Genomic DNA, 26,142 nt, shown 5'->3' with positions numbered 1-26,142 from the left:
GAGGAAAGCCGTGCATCATGAAGGGTAGCCGGCAACACAGACAGTCCTTATGTAGCAGCCGTCCATGAACTTGGTTACACAGATTCATTTCATTCCTTGTATTTTGCAGCCAATCATTTTGCATGCCTTCCCTTTACCATTCCACATTTTGCGGTATGAATGGAGCACAGTGCGTTAGCGAACACCCAGTGTCACATTTCATCCGACAGCAGGGGTGCGATCGGAGATCGTTGTTCGGTGCATTCGTTCGGTCACCGGCGTGCGCGATTGGCCTACTCCGCGCCGACATTGCCAGCCACGGGGCACGGCCACGTTTTTGGTGACGTCAAAATGACGATGCGCTCCTGTCAATCATCATGCAACCGAGCACGTCGTCTGCTAGGCGCCGAACCCTACGAGAGTTCGGAAGTTTAGAGCGATCATATGCTCGTTACGAAACCAGCTTCGCATGGTGCGTCTGGTGGATTGGATTAGATCCAACCGGCGGCTGCGGTTGCGATATGGCGCATTCGGGTCTAATCCATAGTTTAATTCGCGAAAATGGTGCCTGGGTTGGGAACCTAGGTTGTTGCGCTGCCGTTACTCAAGGAGGAAGGAGAGCGTGTGGCGGTGCGAAACGCACTTGAAGAAATAACAGAAAGCGAATTCCAGCATCGTTTTCATTTCTCGAAACAGTGCGTTGGTTGTACAGCGAAATCGGCCCTACCATCAGTACCACCGAGCCACTGGAATGTTATTGCTGCCTCTTGAAAAGTGCGCCACGGTTCCCGTCGTTTCTTTTTTCTTCTTGCTGTGATCGACACCACCTAGGGACGACACAGAGAAACTAATACAGTGGAACTCGTTCATACGCTTTTCACCGGACCGGGGAAAAAGAACGTAACAGCCGGGAAAACGCAACAGTGAGGAAAGCTCTGAAAATGAATGAAAGATGCAGCTTCAACTATAGACAGTTTATTTCCACAGAGTGCGCTGAGGACTTAAAGAAGTCTATAATCGTGACTTGCCGTTTCTTTCGCTCGCTAGAAATCGCCACACGTTTCTCAATAGCCTGGAAGGCCGCATTGCTGTCAGCATCGCTGTGAGTTGCGACGTACCTGCGGAGGAGGTCCAGAGCTGTGACGGCTTCTCCAAAGCTACGATTTGGCAACTCCCCGGCATCATGCGGCTCGTGCTCCTCGTCGTCACCGTGCCACGGCAATGGCAACGGACGAAGGAATATCCGCGGGAAATTTTGCCCTCTTTGGCGTAATCATGCTAACATGCTAACGATTGTTTTGTATTGCTGCGGAGCGCGCCCGTCCGAGCAGCCCGGTTGCGCGCAACGCGGCGTGGGAGAAATGTAAACAAGAGAGGAGAGCTGGCCCGATAGGCGGAGCAATGCCGGGACCGAATGAAAACGACGTAGCAGCCGGGAAAACGCAGCAGTGAGGAACGTAACAGCGGGGTTCTACTGTAGTTATAAATTGCAGTAGTAACACATACTACTATTTGAAAACGTGTTTGGGTTTCAGAAGAAAAAATAAATTTTTTAAAGATTTCACTAGGAAGACAAGAAACATTTCGTTTTGTAGTATACTGTCTGCAAGCAGACGACAAACGAGGGAAGTAAACTTCTGGGAGTTCACCGTTTGCCTATTGACTGCTCTTTCTGCCCCGTTCTCAGAAATTTTGCATACTGCCATTTTGTGACATTGCAGCAACCGAGCAGAAAGCGTATCGCACAAAGATCTCCGATCGCGCCCCTGATTGTGCAGTAGCATGGCAGAAGTGGTTTTGTATTCGTGCGCTTTCACCGAGGCAATGCACAGTGGTGCGCCGCGAGATCTCATTCCTCTAGATGCTCTGCGAAAAGGGTCAACGAGGTATTTTAGATGAATAAATAAATATCAGTAAATATAAGGGAGTCATTGCTTTTTTTTCAAAGGTAATGCTAAGACACGACATGTTTGCTGATGTGTTGGACGAGTTGTTGTTGAAGAATGTTGGTATGTGTGATTAGCAAAGCAATAATGCTGGGGGCTGTGGTCAAAAATTCACTAAAGGGGCAAACGAGGCCCACGAATTAGCGTACAAGGAAGTTGTGTGAGATATCGACAAGAACAGTGCATCAGTAATTGTTTAAAAAAATATGCAGCTATAAAAAAAAGAGCAGTAAGATATGCAAATGTATCACAATGTTTATAAATGATATATATGCATTGGAAGGTTACCCATATCATTAAATAGATAGTATCATTGTTGGCTACTTCACAGAAATAAAGCAAAAGAGAACAGAGCAGAGAGGCACAATATTAAGCATTGTAGTCAGGTGTTCGACGAAAACTCGCCTGGCGAGGAAACAGTGTTGCCAAAAAACATGCACTCGCCAAGAATAACATAAAAATAAAGAACCGACGTTTCGGGCCCCACACGGGTCCCTTGATCACAATGAAGATGTAAGCATGGGCGTGCAGCTATTTATAGGTGAGGTGGCGCAGTGTTCGGGTGTATATCTCGTTAAGATTATCCCGCGTCCTGTTTATCGTGTGTCTAGTTGATTGGATGTAAAATGATTCTAAAAGCAAATGGGCAGATAACTGTTTTTCTTTTGCGATGATGGCTGCCAAGTCCCGGTACATGTGCTTAGAAGCAGGTGGCTAGCAGACATGCTCTGGTCTTTCTTGGGTAAAGCCTTTGGTTTCAGGCAGTCATGATCGCGGTTGCCATCTGTTGAATGACACGCGAACGACTCTTGAAGACATATCAAGCGGTCTGCACGCACTAAACATTCTTAAGCAGATGCTCCATTTCATTCCTTTCATCACTTTCCGCACTTCCATGACAAAAAAAAAGCTACAACCAAGCTTGCCTTTATTATGTGTAGGCTTTATAATGGTTGTGGTAAACAACAACAAGAAAAAAAAAGGCGCCTTTCGATTCTTCTCATCTGCACTCGTAGACACGCCACAAATCGCAAGCAACAACGATAGTGGCCATGTTTACACTGATACATTAGTAGTGTACCCTAGTCATACGCCAACGCTTGTAACACAGCTAAGATATTTGCCAACCCTTAGCGGAAACGGGCAGTATTAGGATAGTAGTGAAGACAAACGCCGCAGTTTCTGCAGCATGCCCGCCATGTGTTTCTATGTCACTGACAGCTAAGCGCACCCATCTCTGTTTCTGTCTCCTCAAAGTGGACATGGCTATGTTATTGCCACAAGCTTGCCAATATCTACGGTATCATTCATTACTGATACGGAAGAAACTGTTTCAATGCGCGTAATGTACTTGCAAGAAGAAAAAAAATCTCATTCGGCGCGTTCAACTTGCTCTACAGGCCGCCTTTTTTTTTTTTTTTCTCGCACTGTTGAGCGGCAGCAGCCTGCTTGTTGACCTGTCGTTATCCTGCAGCAAACGCAGCATGAAAACAAAAATTGTTTTTCTTTCGTGGCAAATTTAACCCACGTAGTGATCGCACCCCTGAATTTACGTAAATTTTTTTGACAAGGAAGTGCGATCATTATGCGAGTAAATACGGTACATTCGCACGGACAATGGGACTGCTGCCCTGAGAAGCCGAACGAAACTAGACACGCGTGATGTTTCGACGGCACTGCAACTGCGGTATAGGTGAAAGAAAGGAAATTATACGCAAGTACTTAGAACGCTGACAAAGAAAGGGCAGTATGAACGTAGACATGGCCAATGTGGGTCGGCCTTTGGGCTAAGATCTCATTGTATGTCTGCTGCCCTTTCGAGAACAGGCTGCAGGCGTTCCAGGACGCCTGGAAGGCGAAGGAGGAGAAGTACGCCCCTGTACAGCGTTATCTCCTCCGGAGGTTCCAACGTGTGACGGTGGATGCGGTTGCTGTCGGCTGCTTGGGCCCCTGGAATCCGGGAAACGACCGTGTCATGCGCAGGCTCTGCAGTTGGCAATACTTGCAAACAATGAAGCACCTGTGCGTTAGTGAGACGGTCAATGCTTCCACACGAATTTACAAAGCACACGTAGGCATTTCTTAATCTGTTTATGAGAAGCATTTACACCTTTACAGTTTTAGCCTTTTACATTGCTAACACCACTAACTAGTATATTTTAGCCATTTTTTTTTTAGCTTTTAGCATATACGCACTTTTATCAAGTTTTTTCCTTGGTTTTTGTAACCTCATGTTTTGATGTTTGTGTCTAGTATAATAAAAAATTCTGTTCCTACCCTTGTACCTGGGGACCTCCTTAGGTTACAGGTTGGACAAGGGTAGTTCAAGGGTGTGTTACAGGTCCCAGAGCCCACCACCCGGTGTCCACAGGGGTATGTGCCATTGCACTTGGACCCTTTCTGAACAGAACCCTAGCCACAAACAGCTTTGCTATAAAAGAACAGAAACACAAGACAGAGCAGGTACAGCTGCATATTTACTTTGCAATGGGCACCTTTACATTCTGAACATGCCAGGAGTAGCATTTATTCGAATCTAGGCCTGCCCCGATTCTAAGCTGACCTCTGAATGTCCGAAGCCAGAAAAAATAAAAAAAACTTACTTCGAATGTAAGCCGAACAAACAAGTGAGCGAGCGTTGCAATGTGGGCTTGTTGGTAACGCATATTGAGTGGGTGTACAGTAACGGTAATAAAAACAGGACAAAAGAAGACACACAGGGTCACACATTGTTGGAAGTTAGCGCTGTGTGTGTCCCGGTATGTCTTCTTTTGTCCTGTCTTTTAATCGCGCTACTGTACACCTGTGCAAAAAAACAAGTGAGGACAGCGTTCACATTCACAAAATGAAAACAGCATTTATTTAATATGAACATGACAAGCTCACTCTACGTCGTCATCACCGTTAGCTTTGTGCGCTTGCGTATGCGCGCAAGCTTGTGTCTGCGCACCCACGCATGCACAGACAGTGCGGCACGGCCTGTGTGTGTCGAAATGCGGCGCGATCTCAGTGAACAGCTTCTCTCTGTTATCGCATGCTTATCATACTTATCGCTGTAATTTCCTTGTTGCGGCACACGTAAAAAGCATCTCTTGTTGCCCCCTCCAACGACGGATGTTTTTCTCATAGATGCGGAAGTCCTGCCTGGCTTGAACGTTCGACGGTGGCTCTGCAGCTAGCACAACTTTTTGTTCATGGCGTCACCTGTTTGGTGCCATTACGATAACTCCATGCCGATACGACACAGGTCAAAGTGGTAACGCCGCTCATGTACTTCAGTTGCCTACTGGCACTGCTAGTAGCGACTGTGATACTGGCTTTTCTTTATTGCGCTAGTGATGCGCCATATTTATAATTTTCAATTACGAACTGCTTTTTAAAATCCTCAAGTCTAAGCTGGCCTAGAGTTTGGTATATGATTATTTGAAAAAAGAAAAAAAGAAGCTATCGGCCTAGATTCAAATAAATGCGGTATGTCCCTGCCATACACAAACACGGCTTGTGCAGCACAGCAAAAAAGATAGAAAAATGTGGCAAGGAATAACCTCCTGTCTTTGTCTGCTGACCACACCAGGGATACAAGCTTGCCAACCGATGGCAAACCCTCTCCATGTAGTGTTGAGGTGAATTTCTGTAAAATTGCACTCTGCTGCCATCTGTCACCTCAACCCTGACGAAAAAGAGCAAAGTTGGCCCCAGAACATTTTGTGCCATATTCTTGGCCAATCACTTTTGGGAGATGCTTTCACATTCCCAAGATAGCACCAGACGCATTAGTCTACGAGCAAAAGCGTTCTTGGCACAGCGCCAAGCACACTGCCTTTTCACTGTACCAAGAACGCTCGCCCACAGATGCCAAAGTGTTCAGTGCTGGTCTTGCAAAAGGGAAAGTATTCTAGGCTGTGATTGCCCAAGAATATTGCCCTTTGTCCTACCCTTTATGGTCACCGGCTAGTGCGCTCCCAACAAGCAAAAATATTGGTTTGTCGATTGGGTGTTATGAAACACTCAACTGGCAAGTGCACTGGTTTTTCTTTGTATTCGTAGGGGCACAAATTTGGAACTTCAACTATGGCTAATTACAGTTTACAGCATTTGTATGTGGATGCCACTTTTTAGTGGAAGAGTTGAAGGTATTCATGCATGGTTTTTGTGGGGTAGAGCGCTGAAGATGCTGATGTTTTCTTTACTTTATCTGCTCAAAGGTTTGGCCACCAATCTGTGTACTAACTGGAGGCTCCAACATTGCCAGAAGGCATCAAGGATGTGTAGTGCGAGATTCTACACAGATACTATTTAAGTGAAACCGCTGGGAGGTTCAACAGATGGTTTCTGTGCTTCAAACAAGTGTGCTGCATTTCAGCTTTTTTTTTTTCTTTTTTTTTGTCAGAAAAGAGTAATTGAAGCCTTTATTGTCTCTTGAAAAACTGTTAGTCTTCGTTGACGTTCTGTCTGGTGTGTACTGGTTGATCATGAGGATGTAACAATGTTGAGCTTTCCTTAAGACAGTGCCTCTCGCCAACTTTCTTCTTTTGAGATAATCACGAGAAAATGTTAACTATCTCTGTGCATCTTAGTGGAGGCATCAATCAGTGCATAGGTCTCCAACCAAGGACAGAACGTCAGGTGATTTCAGTGTCGTGAATCACGACAAAGTGCAAGCAGAATGTGGGTAAGGAAGGAAGGCTCAAGTGAATGCAGTGCCCTGTTGCTATCTTTTCGGTCTCTTTCAGACTCATCAAATAATTTGTGATGCTTCTCACTTCGAGCTTAAGCAGCAATATAACGCCCTGGTCTAGGGCTTGGTGCACCCTGGTGTGGCAGAACAGTGTCTCTGAAGTTCCTTTGTCGGCCGCAAGTATTGGCAATATGCTTCCTGTGGAAGCGAATGCCCCTTTACATTTCCGATTGTGTTTTCGAGTGTGCATGCCTGGATTGATCAATGAGAGCAGTGCTACTGGTAGTACAGGAATCCATCTGAAAACGGGGAGCTTATTGAGCGATTGCTTCCCCTCTCCGTGAATGCAGACATTAAGGAGCATGCCCGCCACATTGAGAAGGCAGTGACCAGCAAGGAGCCGCGTTTCATCCTGCGCATCCTGCGAGCTCTGATGCCCACCCGCAAGCGGCTCAATGACAGAGTGCTGCGCAAGATCGTCACTGGCTTTTTCACCCACTCCAGCCAGGACAGGGATTCCCTGCTTGGATGCCTCGAGGAGGTGCGCCCTCATTTTATTCACTTCCCTTAACCCCATTTATTTGACTTTTCGGTTAACTCAATCCAGACCGAAGGTTCTGGCTAGCATTGGTGCATTTCTATAGACCCAAATTTTCATTATTTAAATCCTAAATTTGGCTTGCACTGGATAATTTGCACTTGACCAGCTAGCACTGTGTGTCTGACCCCGAAGGGGAACCCAATGGCAACTCCTTTAGAGGCAGCATCTGACTCGGCAGAGCTTACAGGACAGGGTATGCATTGGAATGCACATCATTGATTTTTGAAGCGAGCAAAGTCTGCTACTACAAGGTCCCTGCAAAAGGACTTGTCGAAAACTGCCTGAAAGTTTGAAAGAAACACCCCCGTTGGCGCAAATAAAAAGTCACCCGATTTTTTATCTCGCCAGGTTGGCAGGTATGTATTGGTTGCACCTTCGAGAAAAACCTAGGTGTTGAAAATCAATTCGAAGGTGTGCCTCATAATGAGATCATTCTTTGGCATGAAAGCCCGCAGAGTTTAATTCATTTTACATTTCCTGGCAAGATCTTTACTCGCATGTAGAAAGAGCTGTTATCAACGCTATCAACTACGTCGTGTGCTACACGTGCACATGGCCTCACACGCATTCCACTGTTATTTATGAGGGCTTGTGCCTAGAAGAAGGAGCAGCTGAGGAGACAAATGTTGAGAAAATGTTTGTAGCGCTAGTACACAGGGCAGAAGAGAGAGAATACACTATTTATGATGGCATTTAAGATTTTCTGACCCTGCCTATTGAAACTGGATACAGATATAATGAAAACATTTTGTAAGCGCCATACTGCTACAACAAACATTTCAAACCCAGTTACCGTAAAAGGAGGGCCCACACGAAGTTCCCAAACACAGAAGCGCAATCAAACTGGACGCATGGCAGCATAGCCCCCACTCCAGTCCGACTGCGGGGGAAGGTTCAACCGCTGAGACGAGTGAGTGCCGTGCATGGATTTCAGAAGCCATGAGGAAAGTCTCTAGCTTTCAACCATGCTAAGGTAACCTTGGTTTCGAAGCACATCTCCAGCTTGCTTTGGGGCAAAGCAGTATGGTGGCTGTGGCCTCAGATCTCCGAGGTCACGATGGTGGCACACTAGTGTGGATTTCTCCGTGCAGTCTCGGAAGCTGTGGTAGCGGCGCTCTTGTTTTTGCGCAGTTCCCTTGTGGCACTGTGTGCACTACGTTGTGTGTGCCATTCGAATGATTTGGCCCAGTTACAGGGTGCTTCACTCAACTTCAACCAAACATTAAAAATATGCAGATGCCACGTAGCTGGACCAAGCCAAGGTAATGTTGTTTGCCATCGCTTGGAGATACTCAGATTGTCTTTTTGCATTCCGTCTGATTAGATAACTAATCAACTTCTCCGATATTATAATTAGATGAAAAGTGTCACTGACAAAATTGCAGGGCAACATGAGAAACTCCCGATACAGCTTTCTGTTGCTCGATAGGTGTAACATAAAAGTGTTTTTTCGAGCGTGAAAGAGGCTGCGAATACATTCAAGATTGCCATGCAACTGGCCACTCCAGGCACTTCGCGCTGTGTCTATAGTCCGATTGTCCCCGAGCCAAGCCCGCACCCATTTCTATGTGCCCAAAGCAGCAGACTAACATAGATATAACGTCAAAGCTCCTAAACATATAACATGCACCCGACATTTTTGCAAGAACAATGGTCAAGGGTCTATTATTAGTTGCAAAATGGTGGCCGGTGCTTTAACGTCAGCTTCGCTGCAATATACCAATGTTATGCGGCGAAGTATGCGCCTGTCCAAAAGGCAGTTTTCGTTTGGTACAGTGCATACCACTCAGTGAGCTCACTGACCTGGAGAGGCAAAGCAGAAGGGTGGGTCTGAAAATTAATCTGCAGAATACTAAAGTATTGTTTAACAGTCTCGGAAGAGAACAGCAGTTTACGATAGGTAGCGAAGCACTGGAAGTGGTAAGGGAATACATCTACTTAGGGCAGGTAGTGACCACGGATCCGGATCATGAGACTGAAATAACCAGAAGAATAAGAATGGGTTGGGGTGCGTTTGGCAGGCATTCTCAAATCATGAACAGCAGGTTGCCACTATCCCTCAAAAGGAAAGTGTACAACAGCTGTGTGTTACCAGTACTCACATATGGGGCAGAAACCTGGAGGCTTACGAAAAGGGTTCTGCTGAAATTGAGGACGACGCAACGAGCTATGGAAAGAAGAATGATGGGTGTAACGTTAAGGGATAAGAAAAGAGCAGATTGGGTGCGGCAACAAACGCGGGTAAACGACATCTTAGTTGAAATCAAGAAAAAGAAATGGGCATGGGCCGTACATGTAATGAGGAGGGAAGATAACCGATGGTCACTAAGAGTTACGGACTGGATTCCAAGGGAAGGGAAGCGTAGCAGGGGGCGGCAGAAAGTTAGGTGGGCGGATGACATTAAGACGTTTGCAGGGACAACATGGCCACAATTACTACATGACCGGGGTAGTTGGAGAAGTATGGGAGAGGCCTTTGCCCTGCAGTGGGCGTAACTAGGCTGATGATGATGATGATACCACTCATAATGATGAGTCAACTTAAGAGCTTCGACTTATGCACTAGGGCTATGAGAAACAAAAAACCATATGTTGTTCACCGCGTATCGGATATTATGATCAAAATTTTGTCTTCTGGACAATGTTTTCCGTGGAGAATAATCGTGACATTTGCATTGCTAAGTTCCTCGTGAACCATGCTGAGACGGGGTGAAAAGTTTGTCTATGCGAGTTTGTATCTGCCGCCATTACCGCGCATCCCGTCCCGCCTATGTGCTGATTGCGAAATCCACGAAGAGCATCGCGAGTTAGCGCAGCGTGCCATAAGATGGCGCCTGCTGCTTTACATCCACGTGGCCCATGATCATGCTTTGCGCGTCCAGAGAACAGGTCACAGAAAAACAAAAGTGAAAGACAATGCGGCGCCCACCCTTTCTACAATATCCCTCTCTCCTTCTCAGCAAGTGTGTAAACGCGCTGCAGAAGCAGCCATAAAGCAGCGGGCAGTAAAGTTAGTAGAAGATGGCACCAGCAAAGTGTAATGGTGTGTCACTGGGGATGAAGCTGCAAATTTTGCAAGAATCAAATAAGTCCGAGCTTGCGCAGGTAATGATATTGGCTATTCTGATAACAGGAAGTGCCGCTATCATGAAGTCTGGAATCAGTGATCATCCCGGTCAACGGAAAAAGGCTTTTTCATGTAAAGAAACTTGGGCAAAAAAATATTTTTGCTGCTGCACACATTGCTGAGCAATTTTCATTGCGAGCTCTCACATTTATTTATTTATTCAGAATACCCCCAATACCCTCTCACAAGAGGGTATTACAGAGGGGGGGGGGGGGTGCAGTAACGCATACAGATGTAATAAGTGAGTAATGCGTTGGCAATGGCAAGATTTTCATCGGAGTGATGCCGAAGGTTGCTCTGAATGTATTCACGTCTCTATTGGTACAATAAAACAACATGGAAACTGTTCATATGTTCGATTTTGTTATCTGGTATTTAAAAATGAAATAAGTAGCATGCTTTATGATTTTTATAGGGTTGTACCCTTACAATTGTGTAGTCCACGACTGCAGAGACGCTGCACAAGACGTTGGGAAATAGACGGCAGCAGAAAGATCCCTGTTTAGATGCCATGTGCCGCTGTCAAGGCCAACTTAGCGGAACCCAGTTGCTGGGACCTGTGACGGTCACAGAGCGACAGAAATCGCTTTGTTGCCAGCTAAAAATCATGCCTTGTAAATCAGCCTACAGACAGTGGTGTTGTGCGACAGGGGCGACTACAGCAGGCAGCGGCGACAGGATTGACAATGACCCATCTTTGATATCAAGCCCGATGCCTACACAAAGTGCACTTTCATCAATTGAGCCGCTCCTCGATTGAGCCACGCAATAAAACACGGGTTTTGCCTTAAGTTAGCGGAAAGTCTTTGTCTCCGGTGATACCCAAGAACCCTATAAAAACGCCTGGTCCTTGGCCGCCACACGAATCAAAGGGGTCTCGCACCATAGGCGAGAAAGACAGAAAAGGGCACCACCGGCACGTTGCTGCGGAAGGATGGCTCCCCGCAATGTGCCGCTAGGAAAAGTTGTTGTGGCTGTGCTGCTTGCTCTCGCAATAACCAGTAAGCCCACTCTTGAGAGCTCTGGCAATCTCCGTCGGCTTGGGCCTCCGATAGGTGCCGCTCTGCATAGCAGGACCGCACACGAGCACTAGGCATTGCTCTACGGCTTAGCGTTCGGATGAGAGTCACACGAGGTACGCGCTCGCCGTAAATACAAAGGCACCGTAGACGTGCTCAAGTCCAAGACTCTAACAAAAGGGTCGGCAGACAAGAGGAAAACCTGTACGTACTTAGTGCTGTCCTGGAGCGATCTCCCTCGCACTCGCTTGGCCGGGCATAGCGACTGTCCCCGGCAGCACTAGCGCTACTGCCACAAACCAGTCCGTGGCCAAGGCCACCACCGACAACCCTCACGAGTGGAAAGGGAGAGGCGTAGGAACGACAGTGCCCGCATGAAGGTGCCGAGGCATACCTCAATTACCACAAGCTTTAGCCAGTGGAATTTGATCGGCTTCAATGAGGTAAGTGAGGTGCTCTCTCTCTCAAGGGGACCTAAGCGGCACCCGGTGCAGTCGGCAGTTTCCCTGTAGCAACATGACTTTTTTCTGTGCTACAGCAGGCAAAAGAACAGCGTTATGGCAGACGCACTTTCGTGCACCTGTTATGCCTGGAAGAGTAACGTAAGGTTTGTTCGATTCAGAAAAGGCGCCCGGCACTAGAAACAAATAGGTGCAGGTGGTGCTGACACATAGGGCAGAAGTTCTGGGCACCTTATATGAGGTTGCAAGATGCAACCAGGTTGCACCATAGAACCTGTCAGCAGCGCCGCTGCTACAATGTCAATTGAATGTATAGGTGCAGACTTGTCGTCTGCTCCTGGTCTACAAAAATGGCGGGGGTAAGCACTAGCGAGACTACAGCAATGGCAGCACGCGTGTCCAAAGAAGCCGTTTTAGGCAATTATCCTGTGTGTCCACAAACCTCCCGACATCGCCAACGAAATGGATGACCTCCACGTTATGGAACTCGTAGAATGAGAGCAAAGACGAGGAAGTCGACACAGTGTTTTGCCAAGTCGGTGTTGAACTGCTCCGCAGTGATCGCAGTCGTGTTCCAAGATACTACAAGGAAGTTGTGGCCGGGTATTTTGATCACGAGTTCAAGCGCCTTTTTGGTTCTCTAGAGACTCATTTCAAACCCTTGCAGAGCATTTCAAGTCGTCTGCTTTTTTTCCGATGCCTCAGGGAGGTTGCCCGCAAATACCTGCGAAGAAAACAACCTCAACTCTTTCCCTACCGTGAGAAAAACAGGCGTTTTTTGTAGGTTATGCAATACCTTTAGAGGAACTACTGCACTCAATATTTTATGTAATACGTAAATAAAAAGCAAAATTAATGCACTTTTAACATATAAAAGTTTTAATAACAAGATGTGCATCATCAAAAAGATATAATAGGAAACATTGATTGCGCTTTCTAGACAATCACATGTAAGAAGACAGGACAGGCGCAGTCCTTTGCGCCTGTCCTGTCTTCTTACATGTGATTGTCTAGAAAGTGCAATCAATGTGTCCTATTACAATGAACCAACTTGCCCAACAACGCATCCTGCTAAAAAAGATATAAATTGCCAGAATCAAGATAGTGGGATAAAATTGAAAATTGAATTGATAAATTGAAGTTTGTAAAGGCATGCTTGTATTGACTAAAGAATGTAACAGTAATTATGAGATAACAAATAATTGAGGTATACAAAATGTATTGCTGTCTAATAGGCACTATCTCCAAAAAAATCTGAATTTTTAATTGTACAGGTCATTCATTACAAAAGCTTAATGGCAAGCACTAAAGTTCGGTGTTTTATGCTGCGAAGCAGTTCCTCGATGTAAAGCAGAGCGGAATGTTGCATGTCTTGCAGTAAACTCTTGTTTTCTGCTTGGTTTTCCTGTCTTAGCATTTCTTGCAGTTTCTATAAGTTGTGGGGATGCGAGACTCTCACGCGTCCCCTGATATGTTGTTTTCCCGCATAGCTCCTGTCTCCTGTAATCCGGCTTCGCCGCGTGGCCTGATGCCCGCGGCAGTCGGTCTGGTTGAAGCGCAGTACGAGAGATGGCGCGAGTGTTGCGCTGCTAACTCCACTGAACGGCGGGGTTACTTGGGCACGAGAAGGAGAAGGCTCTTCCTCTTTGGCTTGAGGTCGGCAAGCAGTGCGGACGTTCTGCGTGTCCACCGATCCATGCTTCTGCGAGACTATCTCGCGAGGGCTTGTTCGAACGCACCACCGTTGGTGTGACCGTACGCGCGAATGACCAGGCATTGGGATCCAGCATGGGGCAAACATGGGCAGGCTCGCTATCCGGTCGCGGCGAGTCAGACTTCCATGATTTGTCACACGCCCATCGGCATGTTTTGGGGATAGCAACTCAGCTAGCAGGCATTGCTCTATGAAAGGTGCAATAAATGCCCTTGTGATTGTTTGCACTTCTGTGTTGTCGTTCCTGTGTCCCAAGACCACAGGTGAGAACCCCACAAAGTCTCCATCTTGGCATGCTTTGAAGCACTCCAAACAACAACAGAGACAGGCCGAAGCAAACAAGGAAACTAGCCAGGCTGCGGCCACCGATGTTCTGGGCTGGTTTGTGTCACTCTTAGTCCAATGTAAGGGCAGAATCCTCAGACTCACTGCTGCTCGATCCATCGATAAAATCGGCTGCAGTGAAATCACGAGATCTGCAATCTGTGCGTGCACATACGCTGCTTTCAGAGGCGGCAATTTTTTCTTTTTACTTTGACGATCGCGAAACTTCATAGCGCTTCTGATAATCATTGCCAAGCAGGAAAAAAAAGCTAACTGTTAAGGAAACAAAAATGCCGTTATCCTTCATATCCTAAGGTGCAGTGCATCCGTGAGTTGTATGGAAGGTCTCGAAAGCAGTGTTTCAAACCATCAATAGTGGCTAACAATGCTCAACGGGCATGGTAGGGAAAGAGTTAATTTCTTTGAGTTATTTAGGTATTCAGAACAGCATGTATAGAATTGCTGATACCTTCGATGTGTCCAAGTCATCAGTGTCTCTGTGCCTCAAAATGGTTCTGAACTTCTTGTTCAATATCAGTGAAGAAGTGATTGCTTGGCCTAGCGATCAAAAGTGGGTGAATGTCAAAACATGCTTTCTTGCTAGAAGCAATGGTAAGGACCAAAAAACACTAAGGTGTGTTGACGGCTGCCACATTGAAATCCCTCGCCAGAAAGAGTGCCCTGTGTCTTACTATATAACAGGAAAAAATTCCCTTCAATCATTCTGCAAGGAATCTGATTCAAGCAGCCGTTCCATCGACATTTTCGTTGGCTATCCTGGCTGCGCACACGACGCGCGCATGCTGAAAGAAAGCCCCATCTATGGGGTAGCAGAGACAAAGTGCGTTAATGACTACTTGCTAGGGGACGCAGCATACCCGCTTCTCCCATGGCTGATGCCCTCATATAAGGATAATAGGGCAATGTCTATAAGTGGAATTTCAACAAAATACACAGCCAACAACATGTGGCAATGGAGCATACATTTGCCATTCTGAAACAGCATTTCAGGAGACTGTATCTTGTAGATGCAGACTCAATTGACTAGTGTTCTAGTTGGATCATGCATGTTACATAACCTGTGTACCAGTTATTGACAATTTAAGTGACTGCGAGGACTCCCCCAGGGAAGACAACATCAAAAATGAAAATGATGGAGCCATTACAAGCACTGCAGTTATTAAGCACATGTGCGAGCTTAGACACAAGAGTATTGCTGAAATGCAATGGTGGGAGTTTGCTGCTGCAGTTTCCACTTTTCTCGAGAATGCGAACTTTGTTTTTTAGCTTATTCTGTTCCCAGCTTTATACCTTCTGTTTGTGTGTTGGTTGTATAAATACCAGAAAACAAAATTTGATGAAAACAAGCTGTTTATATTTTGCTTCATATGTGCTCTGAAATTGCTCCAGAAGGGCCATTTCTTTCGTGTGCCGAGTTGCCTTATCTTTTTCTATTTAGTCAAGCTTTTGTAGGAGCAGCTGCAAGGGGGCAAGTCCTTGAGTTTGCGCAGCTCTGCCTGCGTGCTTTCTGCACTTTTGGTTTGGCTGAGTGACACTTCTGGGGCCTGCATTAATGCAGAAAGTTGGGCTAGTTGGGAGAGCAGTTGGCGTGACATAGCTACTAGCGCGAGCAAGAGTAGTGGAGAAGTCCTGCCTGCCTTTCTCCAGAAGTTTGGTCCCACCTTTATTGTGTTAATTTTTTTCGTGCTAGTAAATACGTCACAGCAACCGCATAGTAGTAGCCTGCAATTCTCTGCAACAGATGTATTGTAGGTTAGTAGAATTTTACACTTCTTTACAGAGAGAGGCTTGCCCGGCAGCATGCATAGCATATATCTCCAGATTGGTATGATGAAAAATGAAATCTGCACAGCGCATTACAAATACACAACACACACCACAGCAATCGACAGACTAAAGTATACCAATGAGACCAATGTGTTGTGCCTTCATTGGCATGAGACACACGGGCAGTGTTAGTCCATGGACCAAGAATGTTGTGGTAGCTGCAGAGATGGCAGTCCCTGATTAATGTTCAGTGTGGGCATTGAGGCCCTGCTTTCTGAAATAAATAGCCTGTAGGCACAGATTAAGTGGGCTGTGTCCTCACGTACGTTGCACACGTGACACCAGTGGTAACCATATTCATTCAATTTTAAATAGGAAATGTTTTTTACTTGTGACATTTAGCCGAATGCAATGTAAGCATGCCCGATAGTGCCTCCTAAGGCCACACGGCATGCTAAACTAGCTCTTAGGATGGCAAGTACAAATAGTTCTGTACTAGCTTCTGTTCCCCGAGTCGACAGAACACAGAGTCCATGCAGACAACACACCGGATGCAACACAAAACATAAGCGCTGCCACCTTTGTGTTACCACACTCGCCTCTCCCTGTCATCTAGCACCATTCTGTGTCCCTGTGCATACCGTATTTTTCTGCGTATAACCCGCACCCCCAATTACAACAGCCGGGATAGAAAAAAAGAAATTATCCGCATGTATAGCCTGCAGAAATAGCTGCATACAACAATGCTCAAATCTTTGCAAAAACAGTTTATTCACGGATGCACGACTCATCCACATCTTATCTTTGGTCAGCGGCTCCCCCTCTTCAGTGATGCTGATAAAGCTAGATTCACACGACAGATGTGGTCGCGGATGACTCAGTCATGGGACATCTGACGTGAATCGGATCACTTCGCAGGCGCAGCTGTCATCGGAGGATGACAGTGCAGCTGGAGCAGCCCTCACATCAGCACTGGCGATGTCGCTTTCTGCAATATTGCGAAGTGACTAAGTGACGTGGACCGAGCGAGCGCCGCGAGAATGGGTGATGTGCAATAATCCCCCATTATGATGAAATCGCTTTACTTGAAATATTGTTTTATTCAAAATTTCTTCCAGTCCCGACCAAAACGCATGCATTTTAAGCGGTATTACTCGAAGCGCACGAAGAGCTTTGACCCGCTTAGAGCGAAGTGGCGAGCGAAGGTGGGCGACCCTTTGGCACATACAGTGTCAAATTAATACCGCCAACGAGTTAGTCTCACGCAGACGCAGAACAGACCTCAAAAGTACCAAATCCACGTCCGATGACTGCCTAGTAACTGGTACCACGCGAGTGCCAAGTGCTCGCAGCTGTTTACTGTAGAGCGAAGAGAAACTGTCAAATTTAGCATGCCCGAACCATTAATCTCGGTCGCAATTGCATCACTGGTGTCCCCCATGATAGAATCCACACGAAAAGAAAGTTTTTCGAGTGCTTTGCGATGCCAGAAAACCGCAGTCCCCTGGATGCCGAAAAGTGGCCAAAAGACCGTGGGCAGAATTGTGTCATAGCATTCCATGGGGTGGGCTTGATGAGCAAAGTTTTATTGCTCTAAAGAGCACTTCTGGTGCTGAAACGGGCCGAAAAGCACAAAGGAAGTGTCCCTCGGATTGTAAGTGCCATTTTCGACGCGAGGAGCTGCGTTAATAAATCAGGAAGATGACTGCCCCTAGCTTAGTTGCAGTTTTGGTGCTGTGAATTGTTTCATAACTTGCTGAAAACACAAAAAATCCAAGTGTCGCCAGCAGCCAGTTAAGCTGTCAACATGGCGGGTCAATGTAACCTGGTATGCACTTACACATATCCCTGTGAAAACAGGGACCAGGAGTGAGAAACATTGGTGTAGAACAAATCACTTGGCCAAGTTGCAGGCATGGCTTGCAGAAAGCATAACTGCATATGACAGTGGTACAATTTCCTATAAATTGAATGATGGGCAAGGATGCACTTCTTTCTTTTTTTTTTCTGTTTTACGTGCATACATACATGTTCATGGTCATATGCTGCACTCTAGTGTATTATGGTAATTTGAATGTAGAACTTGCACTTTACTGCTTGTGGAGCCGGATAGGAAAGGGGAAGAGGGGGAAAAGGGGAACATTTTATTATTTCACCGTCTATATTAGTAATCAAACTAACCCAATAATTTGTCAATTTCTGTTCTCAGTTTCTGTGTAACCTCGTGTACAGTGTGTGAAAATATGTAACGTCATGTGTGTTCGCTCGCTGCCCATGAACTACCACTAAATAATGTATAATAGATGCGTATTTTGCAGGTGCAGGGGCCCCTGTCAGGCGCTGTGCGCCTTTTGCCCCTGCACCTTTATGGAAATTGTACTCAAGATGAAATAAACATTAATTCATTCATTACTACAATAAGCTATTGCATGGAGCTGATACTTAATAGCATTGCATGCTCAGACATTTTTTAAAGCTATAGCATAAATTATTTCAGGGACTCCTTAAGCCTGGAAACAGCAAGTTTTGTTACTGATTTCATGTACACACTGTGAATAAGACGTTCTTTCAACGTATGCGTTATAGGGGTATTACTCAAGTTCGCGTGTGCGCACCTGACCCTTCTCTGGATCGCACAGCGCCGGTGGAGCGGCAGTCGCTCGCTAGCACTTTCGCAGCAGCCCTAACAGTCAGAGCTGTGACCCCTAACCCGCGGTTCGCAGTGAGTTGCGACCACGGCGGGTTCAGGCCAGTGGGGACAGGGTGAGTCTCGACCTAAGGTGTTTTTTCACCTTAGAGTACAAGTATACCAACTGGACAACAACAGCAACAACACATACAGATACAACACAAAAACCACAGCGGCGGAGCATTCCGCACGTCTGGGGTGAAACAAACCGCACAATGTGGGAATCATAAAAGAGGCTGATAAGAGTTCAGCTCACCCAGAGTGGATCTGCGCTCGGGCCCTGGGGCGGTCAGTCGCACACAAAGGCCGGGCGCAACAGGGGGACGGCGTGCGGCGGTCTCAGCGGCTGAATTGAGATGCGGCCAGTCGCAAGCTCGTCAGCCGAAAGACAACCGTGCATCGGGGGAATAGCGCTTCTCCCCGAGCGGCGGAGAGGGAGTCTCCCCGGTTCCAAGAAAGGGAAAGGAGGGAACGAGGTGCCTTGGCTGCAGCGTCGTGGCCAGGCGCGAAGAGCAGCGGGAGCGGCGAAGGTGCCTTCTCCCCGCTACCCTCCGCGAGCGAGCACGTGATTATCGCGTGATAACCGCGTGGCCGCTCCGGAAATATCGGGATGCGCGTGCGATCCCCACAGCGTGTCATGTGCAACACCTATGTTAGGTGTTGTTAGGTGTTAGCAGAGCTATGCGCTGGCTAACGAGACCATGAATAAAATAAAAGCAGCACTGTGATGGTACGTTCACACTGAGGAATCCGGCGTCTACAGCGAATGGAATTCTCCTGCCGCCGAAAATCGCGTAGTTCACACTGCTTGTGGACCGCGCCGCCGGAAAGACATACAGCGCCATCTGCCCCATAAAGTGCTAACCTCCAATCAAGCGCGGGATATCCCGGATGTTCGCGCGGCCCGAACATGCGCAGTTGTCTCCGCTCGCGTCGAGTTCGTGTGTTTATGTTGCGCGTCTCCACCATTGTTTGGAAAGACAATGATGAACCCCGAGCAAGAAGAGGCAGTACTGCTAGGCCTGTTGGCAAGCACCTTTCTGGCGATGCATGACGCGCAGAAGCATTCGCCGAAGAGACGGCGGCAGCGCCGTTGGTGGGTTCGCCCAGCTCTGCAAGAGCGCGACTCGGCCGCCATCTTTGGAAGTTCTGTTTCGCGCTCCCCGATTGGTCAGCGCCGCGCGGCGGCGAGGCAATCCGGCGGCAGCTGCCGCAAAATTCGGTACGGGAGCGATCGGCGCGGAAGGGGCTATTCCGGCGGATCTCGCCGCCGCCGAACTGGGTTCCGCCGAACTGGGCGCCGCTCCAGACGCCGAATGTCTCAGTGTGAACGGGGCATTAAAACTTACCCCTGTCACGATCGACGACACGCCACACGTGGTCCCGAACTACCGCTTTATTTCCCGAACGCCAACCTTCCGCATCACACAACCACACACAGAGTTCTCTCGTTCGCCACTCTCCACCCGCACACTCGCCCGCTCGCGCCGCTGTCCTCTCCACACTCACGCCACCTGTTCACCGCTCAGTCAACTACCGTCGATCCCGCGCCTGGCCTCCGAGAACCGTGGCTCCTCGTTGCGGGTCTTGGGCTCGCTTTTCCCGGCCCTTGCGCGTCGCAACTCTCCCCCGCCCTCGAATCGTGAAGCTGTGCTGGTAGGGAGGAGCCATGGCTCATGGTAGAGCATCAACTGATCAGCATGGGCTGTAGTTCGATGACGTCCTGTAGCAGGATCGCTTAAAACAAAGTCATTGTCACCTAATCGTTTGACTACACAATAAGGTCCACTTCGCCGCAGTGCCAATTTCGCCGAAACGCCCTTGGCCGCATCACTCAAGGTATGGGAATCCAGGAGCACAAGGTCACCCTCTTTGATGGTTGTTGGCTGACGATGACGGTCGTAAGAGGATTTCTGCACCTTCCAAGCAGCTGCCTGATGTGACCGAGCATACTGGAGGGCCTCTCCAAGGCACCGCTGGAGTTCTGCAGCAAGTGCATGGTGTGCTGCTTTCGGAGGCTCTGTGTCCTCCTTGTCGCTTGTAGGTTCCCATGGGGTGCGCCACCCAGCGGCCGTAACACAACAATGCTGGAGTATATCCGATGACAACACTCTCGGCAGTACGCATGGCAAGGGCAATCTCAGGTATATGCCGGTCCCAGTCTTTGTGGTTGGAGCAGTATGCCCGTAGACACTGCTTAATTTTGCCATTGTGACGCTCCACCATTTGGCCAGCCGGCCGGTAAGGCACTGTGTGACGATCTTTGATGCCCCAGTGTTTCAAGAGGTTGTGCCATAGTGTGCTAACAAAGGGCTTGCCATTGTCACTGGTGATGGCCACAGGTGTTCCATGGCGGCAGAAGACTTTCACTATGCACTCCAGTATTTTTGCACTTGTTGCTGCTCGTAGAGGGAAAAGCTCTGGGAACTTCGTAAATTTGTCAATAACTACCAGCAAGTATTTGTGGCCCCGGGGTGTAGATGGCAAGGGCCCGATAATGTCAACACTGAGCTCTTCCATGGGTGATGTTGCCCACTGACTGCTCATGAGGCCCTCTGGTTTCTTGCGCCGAGCTTTTGTGCGCTTACAGACAGTACAGCATTGCACATACTTTGATATGTCGGCTCGCATGCCCAGCCAGACGAATCGTGCAGCAACACGCCTCAGAGTTTTGAAAAATCCAGCATGGCCTGCAATGGGATGGTTGTGGACCACCTTCAGTGCCAGCTGCCGCAAGTGATTAGGTAACCACGCTACCTTCCGGTTGCCTCTTTGCTGAACCAGCAATCCGCTTGGCTGCAGTTCCGTTGTTTCGGCCAGATCGCGAAAGAGGCGATGATCAGGGCCCGAGCTTGGGAGCTGAGTCCCTTGGACCACTGCCTTCAGCTTTAAGAGGCGGTCATCACGAGCCTGTTCTTGTACCAGCTGTGTTGTGTCACTCAGCAGCGAAGAGTCAACCTCCGAGGCCACAGCTACTTCATCAAATGTAATTTTGCCTTCAGGTTCTGGAGCAGCAATGGGGAACAGCGTCTCATGTAGGTTGTCACTTGGGTTGTCTTCACACTGGAGAGGCGCTCTACTCAAGGCATCAGCGGGTATGTTTGCCAGCCCTCGTCTGTGCTTGATTCGGCAGTTGAAGCCCTGCAGCCGAAGAACCCAACGCTTGACCCTGGGTGAAGCTTGGTCGGTATTAAACATCCATGCCAGGGAGGAGTGGTCACAGTGTATCTCAAACTACGTAAATTCAAGATATGCCCTGAACTTGTCCACTGCCAAGACTACTGCCAGGCATTCCCACTCCTGGACAGTATAATGTCTCTCTGCTGCTGTAAGGACTCTGCTAATGAACGAAACAGGCTGCAGACCATCAGGGCCAGCCTGCAGTAGCACAGCTGCAATGCCAATGCCACTTGCATCTGTCTCCACCACTTGCATCAGTCTCCACCACGAAGGGTCGATTTAGATCTGGGAGGCTTATAACAGCATCCTGAGCTAAGGCCTGCTTGAGTGCAGTGAAAGCCTGCTCTTGGCACTCCTCCCACTGCCATGGCTTGTTCTTCTTCAAAAGGTTGGTCAGTGAATGTGCCGTCAGTGAAAAGTGAGGGATGAAGCTTCTATAGTAGCCGGCAAGTCCCAGGAAGGCTTGTAACTACTTAACTGTACTGGGTCTTGGGTAATGCAGCACTGCACACACCGTGTCCTCATCTGGTCTGCACTGCCCAGGGGAGTTGTGACCTAAAAACTTGAGGGACTGACGGCAGACCTATACTTTATCTGGATTAATCGTAAGGCCAGCACCCTCAATGCGTTGTAGCACTTCCCTTACATGCTCAACATGGTTCTCCAGTGTCTCTGAGTATACAAGGACATCATCTAAAAATGCCATAGCAAAGTGGTGGTTGATTCCCTGCAGCACTCGGTCCATTAGGGTTTGAAAAGTTGCTGGACCGCCTGCCACCCCGAAGGGCATCCTCGTAAATTCAAATGTACCTTGATGGCAAATGAAGGCCGTTTTAGCTATGTCAGCCTTGCAAACAGGAATTTGGAAAAACCCTTGGGAGGGATCAAAGCTGGAAAACCACATTGCTTGGCCCAACTGCGCTAGCAGCCAGTCTGTTCGAGGCATTGGGTAGGCAGGTACTCGGGTGCGTGCATTTAACGGCCGGTAGTCCACAGCAAGCCGGTAGCCTCCAGACTTCTTTGCAACGAGCACTAGGGCGCTAGTCCACGGGCTGGTGTTTCGTCTTATAAGGCCCTGTTCTAGGAGGCCATCCACACAGCTCTCTATGATCTTCTGCTTCTTCGCATTCACTGGACGTAGCTTGCATCTCACGGGCGCACTGTCCCCTGTGTCAATGCGGTGCTGAGCCAGGGTGGTACATCCCGCAACTGTAGTAAACAGATGGCTAAAGTCATGGAGAACTTTACTCATGCTTGGATGTAGTTCCCTGGTGCCAGCCTGATGCATGTTCTCTATGCCCGGAACTACAAGCACTTCTTCAAAGAGGCTGTGCAAGTTGTATGACTCTCCATCTTCTATGGCAAGTGCTGTCGCTGGGTCTTTTTCGCGCTTAGCAAATGACACCATGCACTGTGGATCGGTTCCAATCGTCCATCCACCCAGCGATACATGTAAAGAGATGCCTGTTGCTGTTAAAAAATCTCTGCCCAGCACAATGTCCCGACACAAGTCTGGCACACACAAGAAGCGTTGATTGTGGCTGCTTGTGGCCCACTTTATTTTGCACTTGAGGGAAGTCGTTGACTGAGACCAACCTGTTGCCAGGCGGAGTGCTTGTTCCTGTGTCTTGGGTTTGGCGCCCGCCTCGACCGCTACCCTTGCCGCCGGCAATCCAAGCAAGCTCACACTCGAGCCTGTGTCCAGTAGGGCCTGGAACGTCATCCTCCCGATCTGCACTTCCAGGAGAGGCCCCTTGTTGCCGGCCAAGGCCGCTACTTGCAGCGCAGTCTCGTAGGTGCTTGCCAGTGTAGCACCTACCGTCCCCCGTTTCCCGTACACTGAGAGCGGATATGTCCGATCCCGTTGCATTGGTAGCAGCGCGGTGGGCCACCACGCCGACCTGCAGGGCACTCGCGGGCCATGTGACCGGCGCCTCCGCAGCGATGGCAGTTAAATCCTCTGTGGTCACGCGGCTGGTACCTTTGCGGCTGTGACGGCGTTAAGAGATGTGGCATCCTTGTGGCGAATGCGACCAATCCGTGCAATTGGTCTCGGTAGTAGGAGGGCTGTATCGCCGCGGGGTGCAACGGCCAGGGGGATGCCGCCGGCGGATACTGGAACGGCGCGGCAGCCGCTGGGATCAACCCTCCGAGTTGTGGTCCCGGCACGCCGGCCACGTTTATAGCCGACTGGAAGGCCAAGTCTCTCGCGACTTGGTCAGTCGGGGGCGGTGGTGGCTTGTACTGCATGCGCCTCCAGAAACGCTCCATGAGACCATCAGCGGCCTTCGCCAACTCCGCGAGACTGCTGAACTGTCTTCCCTCCACCAAATCCTGGAGTTGCGGGTGCATCTGCCGCAGCATGCGGTCAACCTTTCCCGACTTCAGCCACTTCGCCGCCAATCCGGTCGTAGTAGGCCGCGATGGTATATATGAACTCCTTTAAATTTTCTTGGGGATGTTGCGTCTGGAGCTCCAGCTCATGTATCAAGCGGCGCTTCGCGTCAATGGAGGAGAATTCCGCAATAAACGCCGCAGTGAACTCCTCCCACGACGCGAACGAGTTCACGAATCGCCACCACAACTTCGCGCTACCTTCCAGCGCAGCGAGCACAATGTGCGTAAGCCTCTTGTCAGCTGCGACACCGCTGACCAAACAAAAAGTTTCAAGCCGGTCCAAAAATTCCTCGGGGGACTGATGGTCGTTGAACCCCTTAAACCTTGGAGGCTGACCTGGCTGACCTCCTGTGGAGCGCGGAGCGCAGTCGCTCACCGGTTGAACCGCCGCCGCCGTTGTCGTAGAACCCATAGGCACTGCCTCGGCCGCCATCAGTCTTTGTCTGACGGCTGCCGCGATTTGCTCGCGTTCCGTGGTGGATCCGCTCGTCTGTCCCAGCAGATGCTGTACCAATTGTTCGGGAACGTCCACTGTCTCCATGTCCACGTAGATCCCGGACGAGCCCCCACTTGTCACGATCGACGACACGCCACACGTGGTCCCGAACTACCGCTTTATTTCCCGAACGCCAACCTTCCGCATCACACAACCACACACCGAGTTCTCTCATTCGCCACTCTCCACCCGCACACTTGCCCGCTCGCGCCGCTGTCCTCTCCGCACTCACGCCACCTGTTCACCGCTCAGTCAACTACCGTCGATCCCGCACCTGGCCTCCGAGAACCGTGGCTCCTCGTCGCGGGTCTTGGGCTCGCTTGTCCCGGCCCTTGCGCGTCACACCCCTAAAAACTGCATTCGGCAGCTGCGCTGCGCGCACGCATTTCATCGATCAGCTTTTCTGTGCGAGCAAGGTTGTCCAGCATGCATTCAACTGGTGTTGGAGCCTCCAAATACTTTGTTCAGTTCCCTTACAGCGGTACAGTAATGGGGTGTGTTGCACAGTATTGTACAGTAATGAATAAGGGCACTTGCAGAGGCAGTGTAATAAATGTAAGAGATGAGACAGCTGTATAAGTTTTGGTTGAAGGTTGGCCTGTAGTCGACTTGTGTGCTCTTGTGTGAGTAAAAACGCCACATGATGAGGATTGTTCGTAATAATTTGTGTGGACACTGTCTATTTTATTTTGTTTTCTTGCTCAACATATACCAGCGTTTCCCTTTGAAGTGCACACTTAATCTTTTAAACCTTGGCACTAAATGTAAGTTTTTACATTTGTCTCTTTTCCACTCTTTATATTTTTGTGGCTGGAGTCACGGCTACACGCATTGTTCCTGCGCATCACATTTCCACACGTACCGATCACATACACAAGGTACTATCACCTATTTTCAAAAAAACTGTAAAGTATCAAACTTCCCCCCTTTTGTTATTAATTGAAAAATAGAAAGCGTTACCGGAAAACGTTGTGACAATAAGGGAAACTGCTTCTTTCCAGAAAGCCTTACTTGCTTATCTAGAACCAAAAACAGTGCAGTAATTTGAATGTCAGGACTATGACTCGGTTCATGTAAGATTTCCATGTTGGCAGAGTACATGATTACTTAGTTGTGTTATGCCAAGCCAATTGTTGCATTACCGTGATGTTTTTCTCCCCTTTTTGCAACTGTACGATGTGCCGGTTTTCTGTGCGTGCCTTGCTCTTTTCTGTTGTATGCGACGCAAATTTGGATTGTGTAAATTCCCCCCCTATGTAATGCCCCTAGGGGCCCTTAGGGTATGTAAATAAATAAATAAAAAAGTGCTGATGGATAAACGAACTAACGGTAGGGAAAATACAGCTGCACTTGATATTCGTTGAAGACAATTGTCAAAATAACACCCACTCATGAGCATCTGCTGTTACTTGAGGCATCATTAAAACAGCCTATTCATAGAATCGAAAAATTGACAACCTGAGTGAAGCTTCTGTGTCTTCACTGCTGCTGTCATTTAAATATTATGTTGCAGAGTAGACCGAAGCGAAAGTTTTTCGTCTCTTTATTGAAGAAGTGCTAGGAGCACTGGAGGCTAGTGTAGACGATAGCTCCAGTTGAAGTTGTATTTTTGTAGACTCCAATCTACCAAAAATTGCCAAATCTGACAAATGAGTAAGGTTCAGTTGTCATTTCAGACAGTGCATGATGTTGCTAGTAGAATAATCCCAACAAATATTTAACAAAGCATATAAAAAAAACTGA

General features: G+C 48.3%; 1 protein-coding gene across 2 annotated transcripts in view; it reads left to right on the top strand.

Moving 5' to 3' along the window:
- Rpn3 (regulatory particle non-ATPase 3) overlaps positions 1-26,142 on the top strand; it is a 144,547-nt gene that overhangs the window by 19,967 nt on the left and 98,438 nt on the right. For both annotated transcript variants that reach the window (XM_050177374.3, XM_055070104.2), the window contains exon 3: positions 6,954-7,144. In XM_050177374.3, coding sequence (XP_050033331.1) covers positions 6,954-7,144 — 191 coding nt within the window. The remainder of the gene's footprint in view (positions 1-6,953; positions 7,145-26,142) is intronic.

This window comes from Dermacentor andersoni, chromosome 5 (genome assembly GCF_023375885.2).
Source record: "Dermacentor andersoni chromosome 5, qqDerAnde1_hic_scaffold, whole genome shotgun sequence".
Taxonomy (NCBI): domain Eukaryota; kingdom Metazoa; phylum Arthropoda; class Arachnida; order Ixodida; family Ixodidae; genus Dermacentor; species Dermacentor andersoni.
This window is presented reverse-complemented; position numbering and strand designations above follow the sequence as displayed.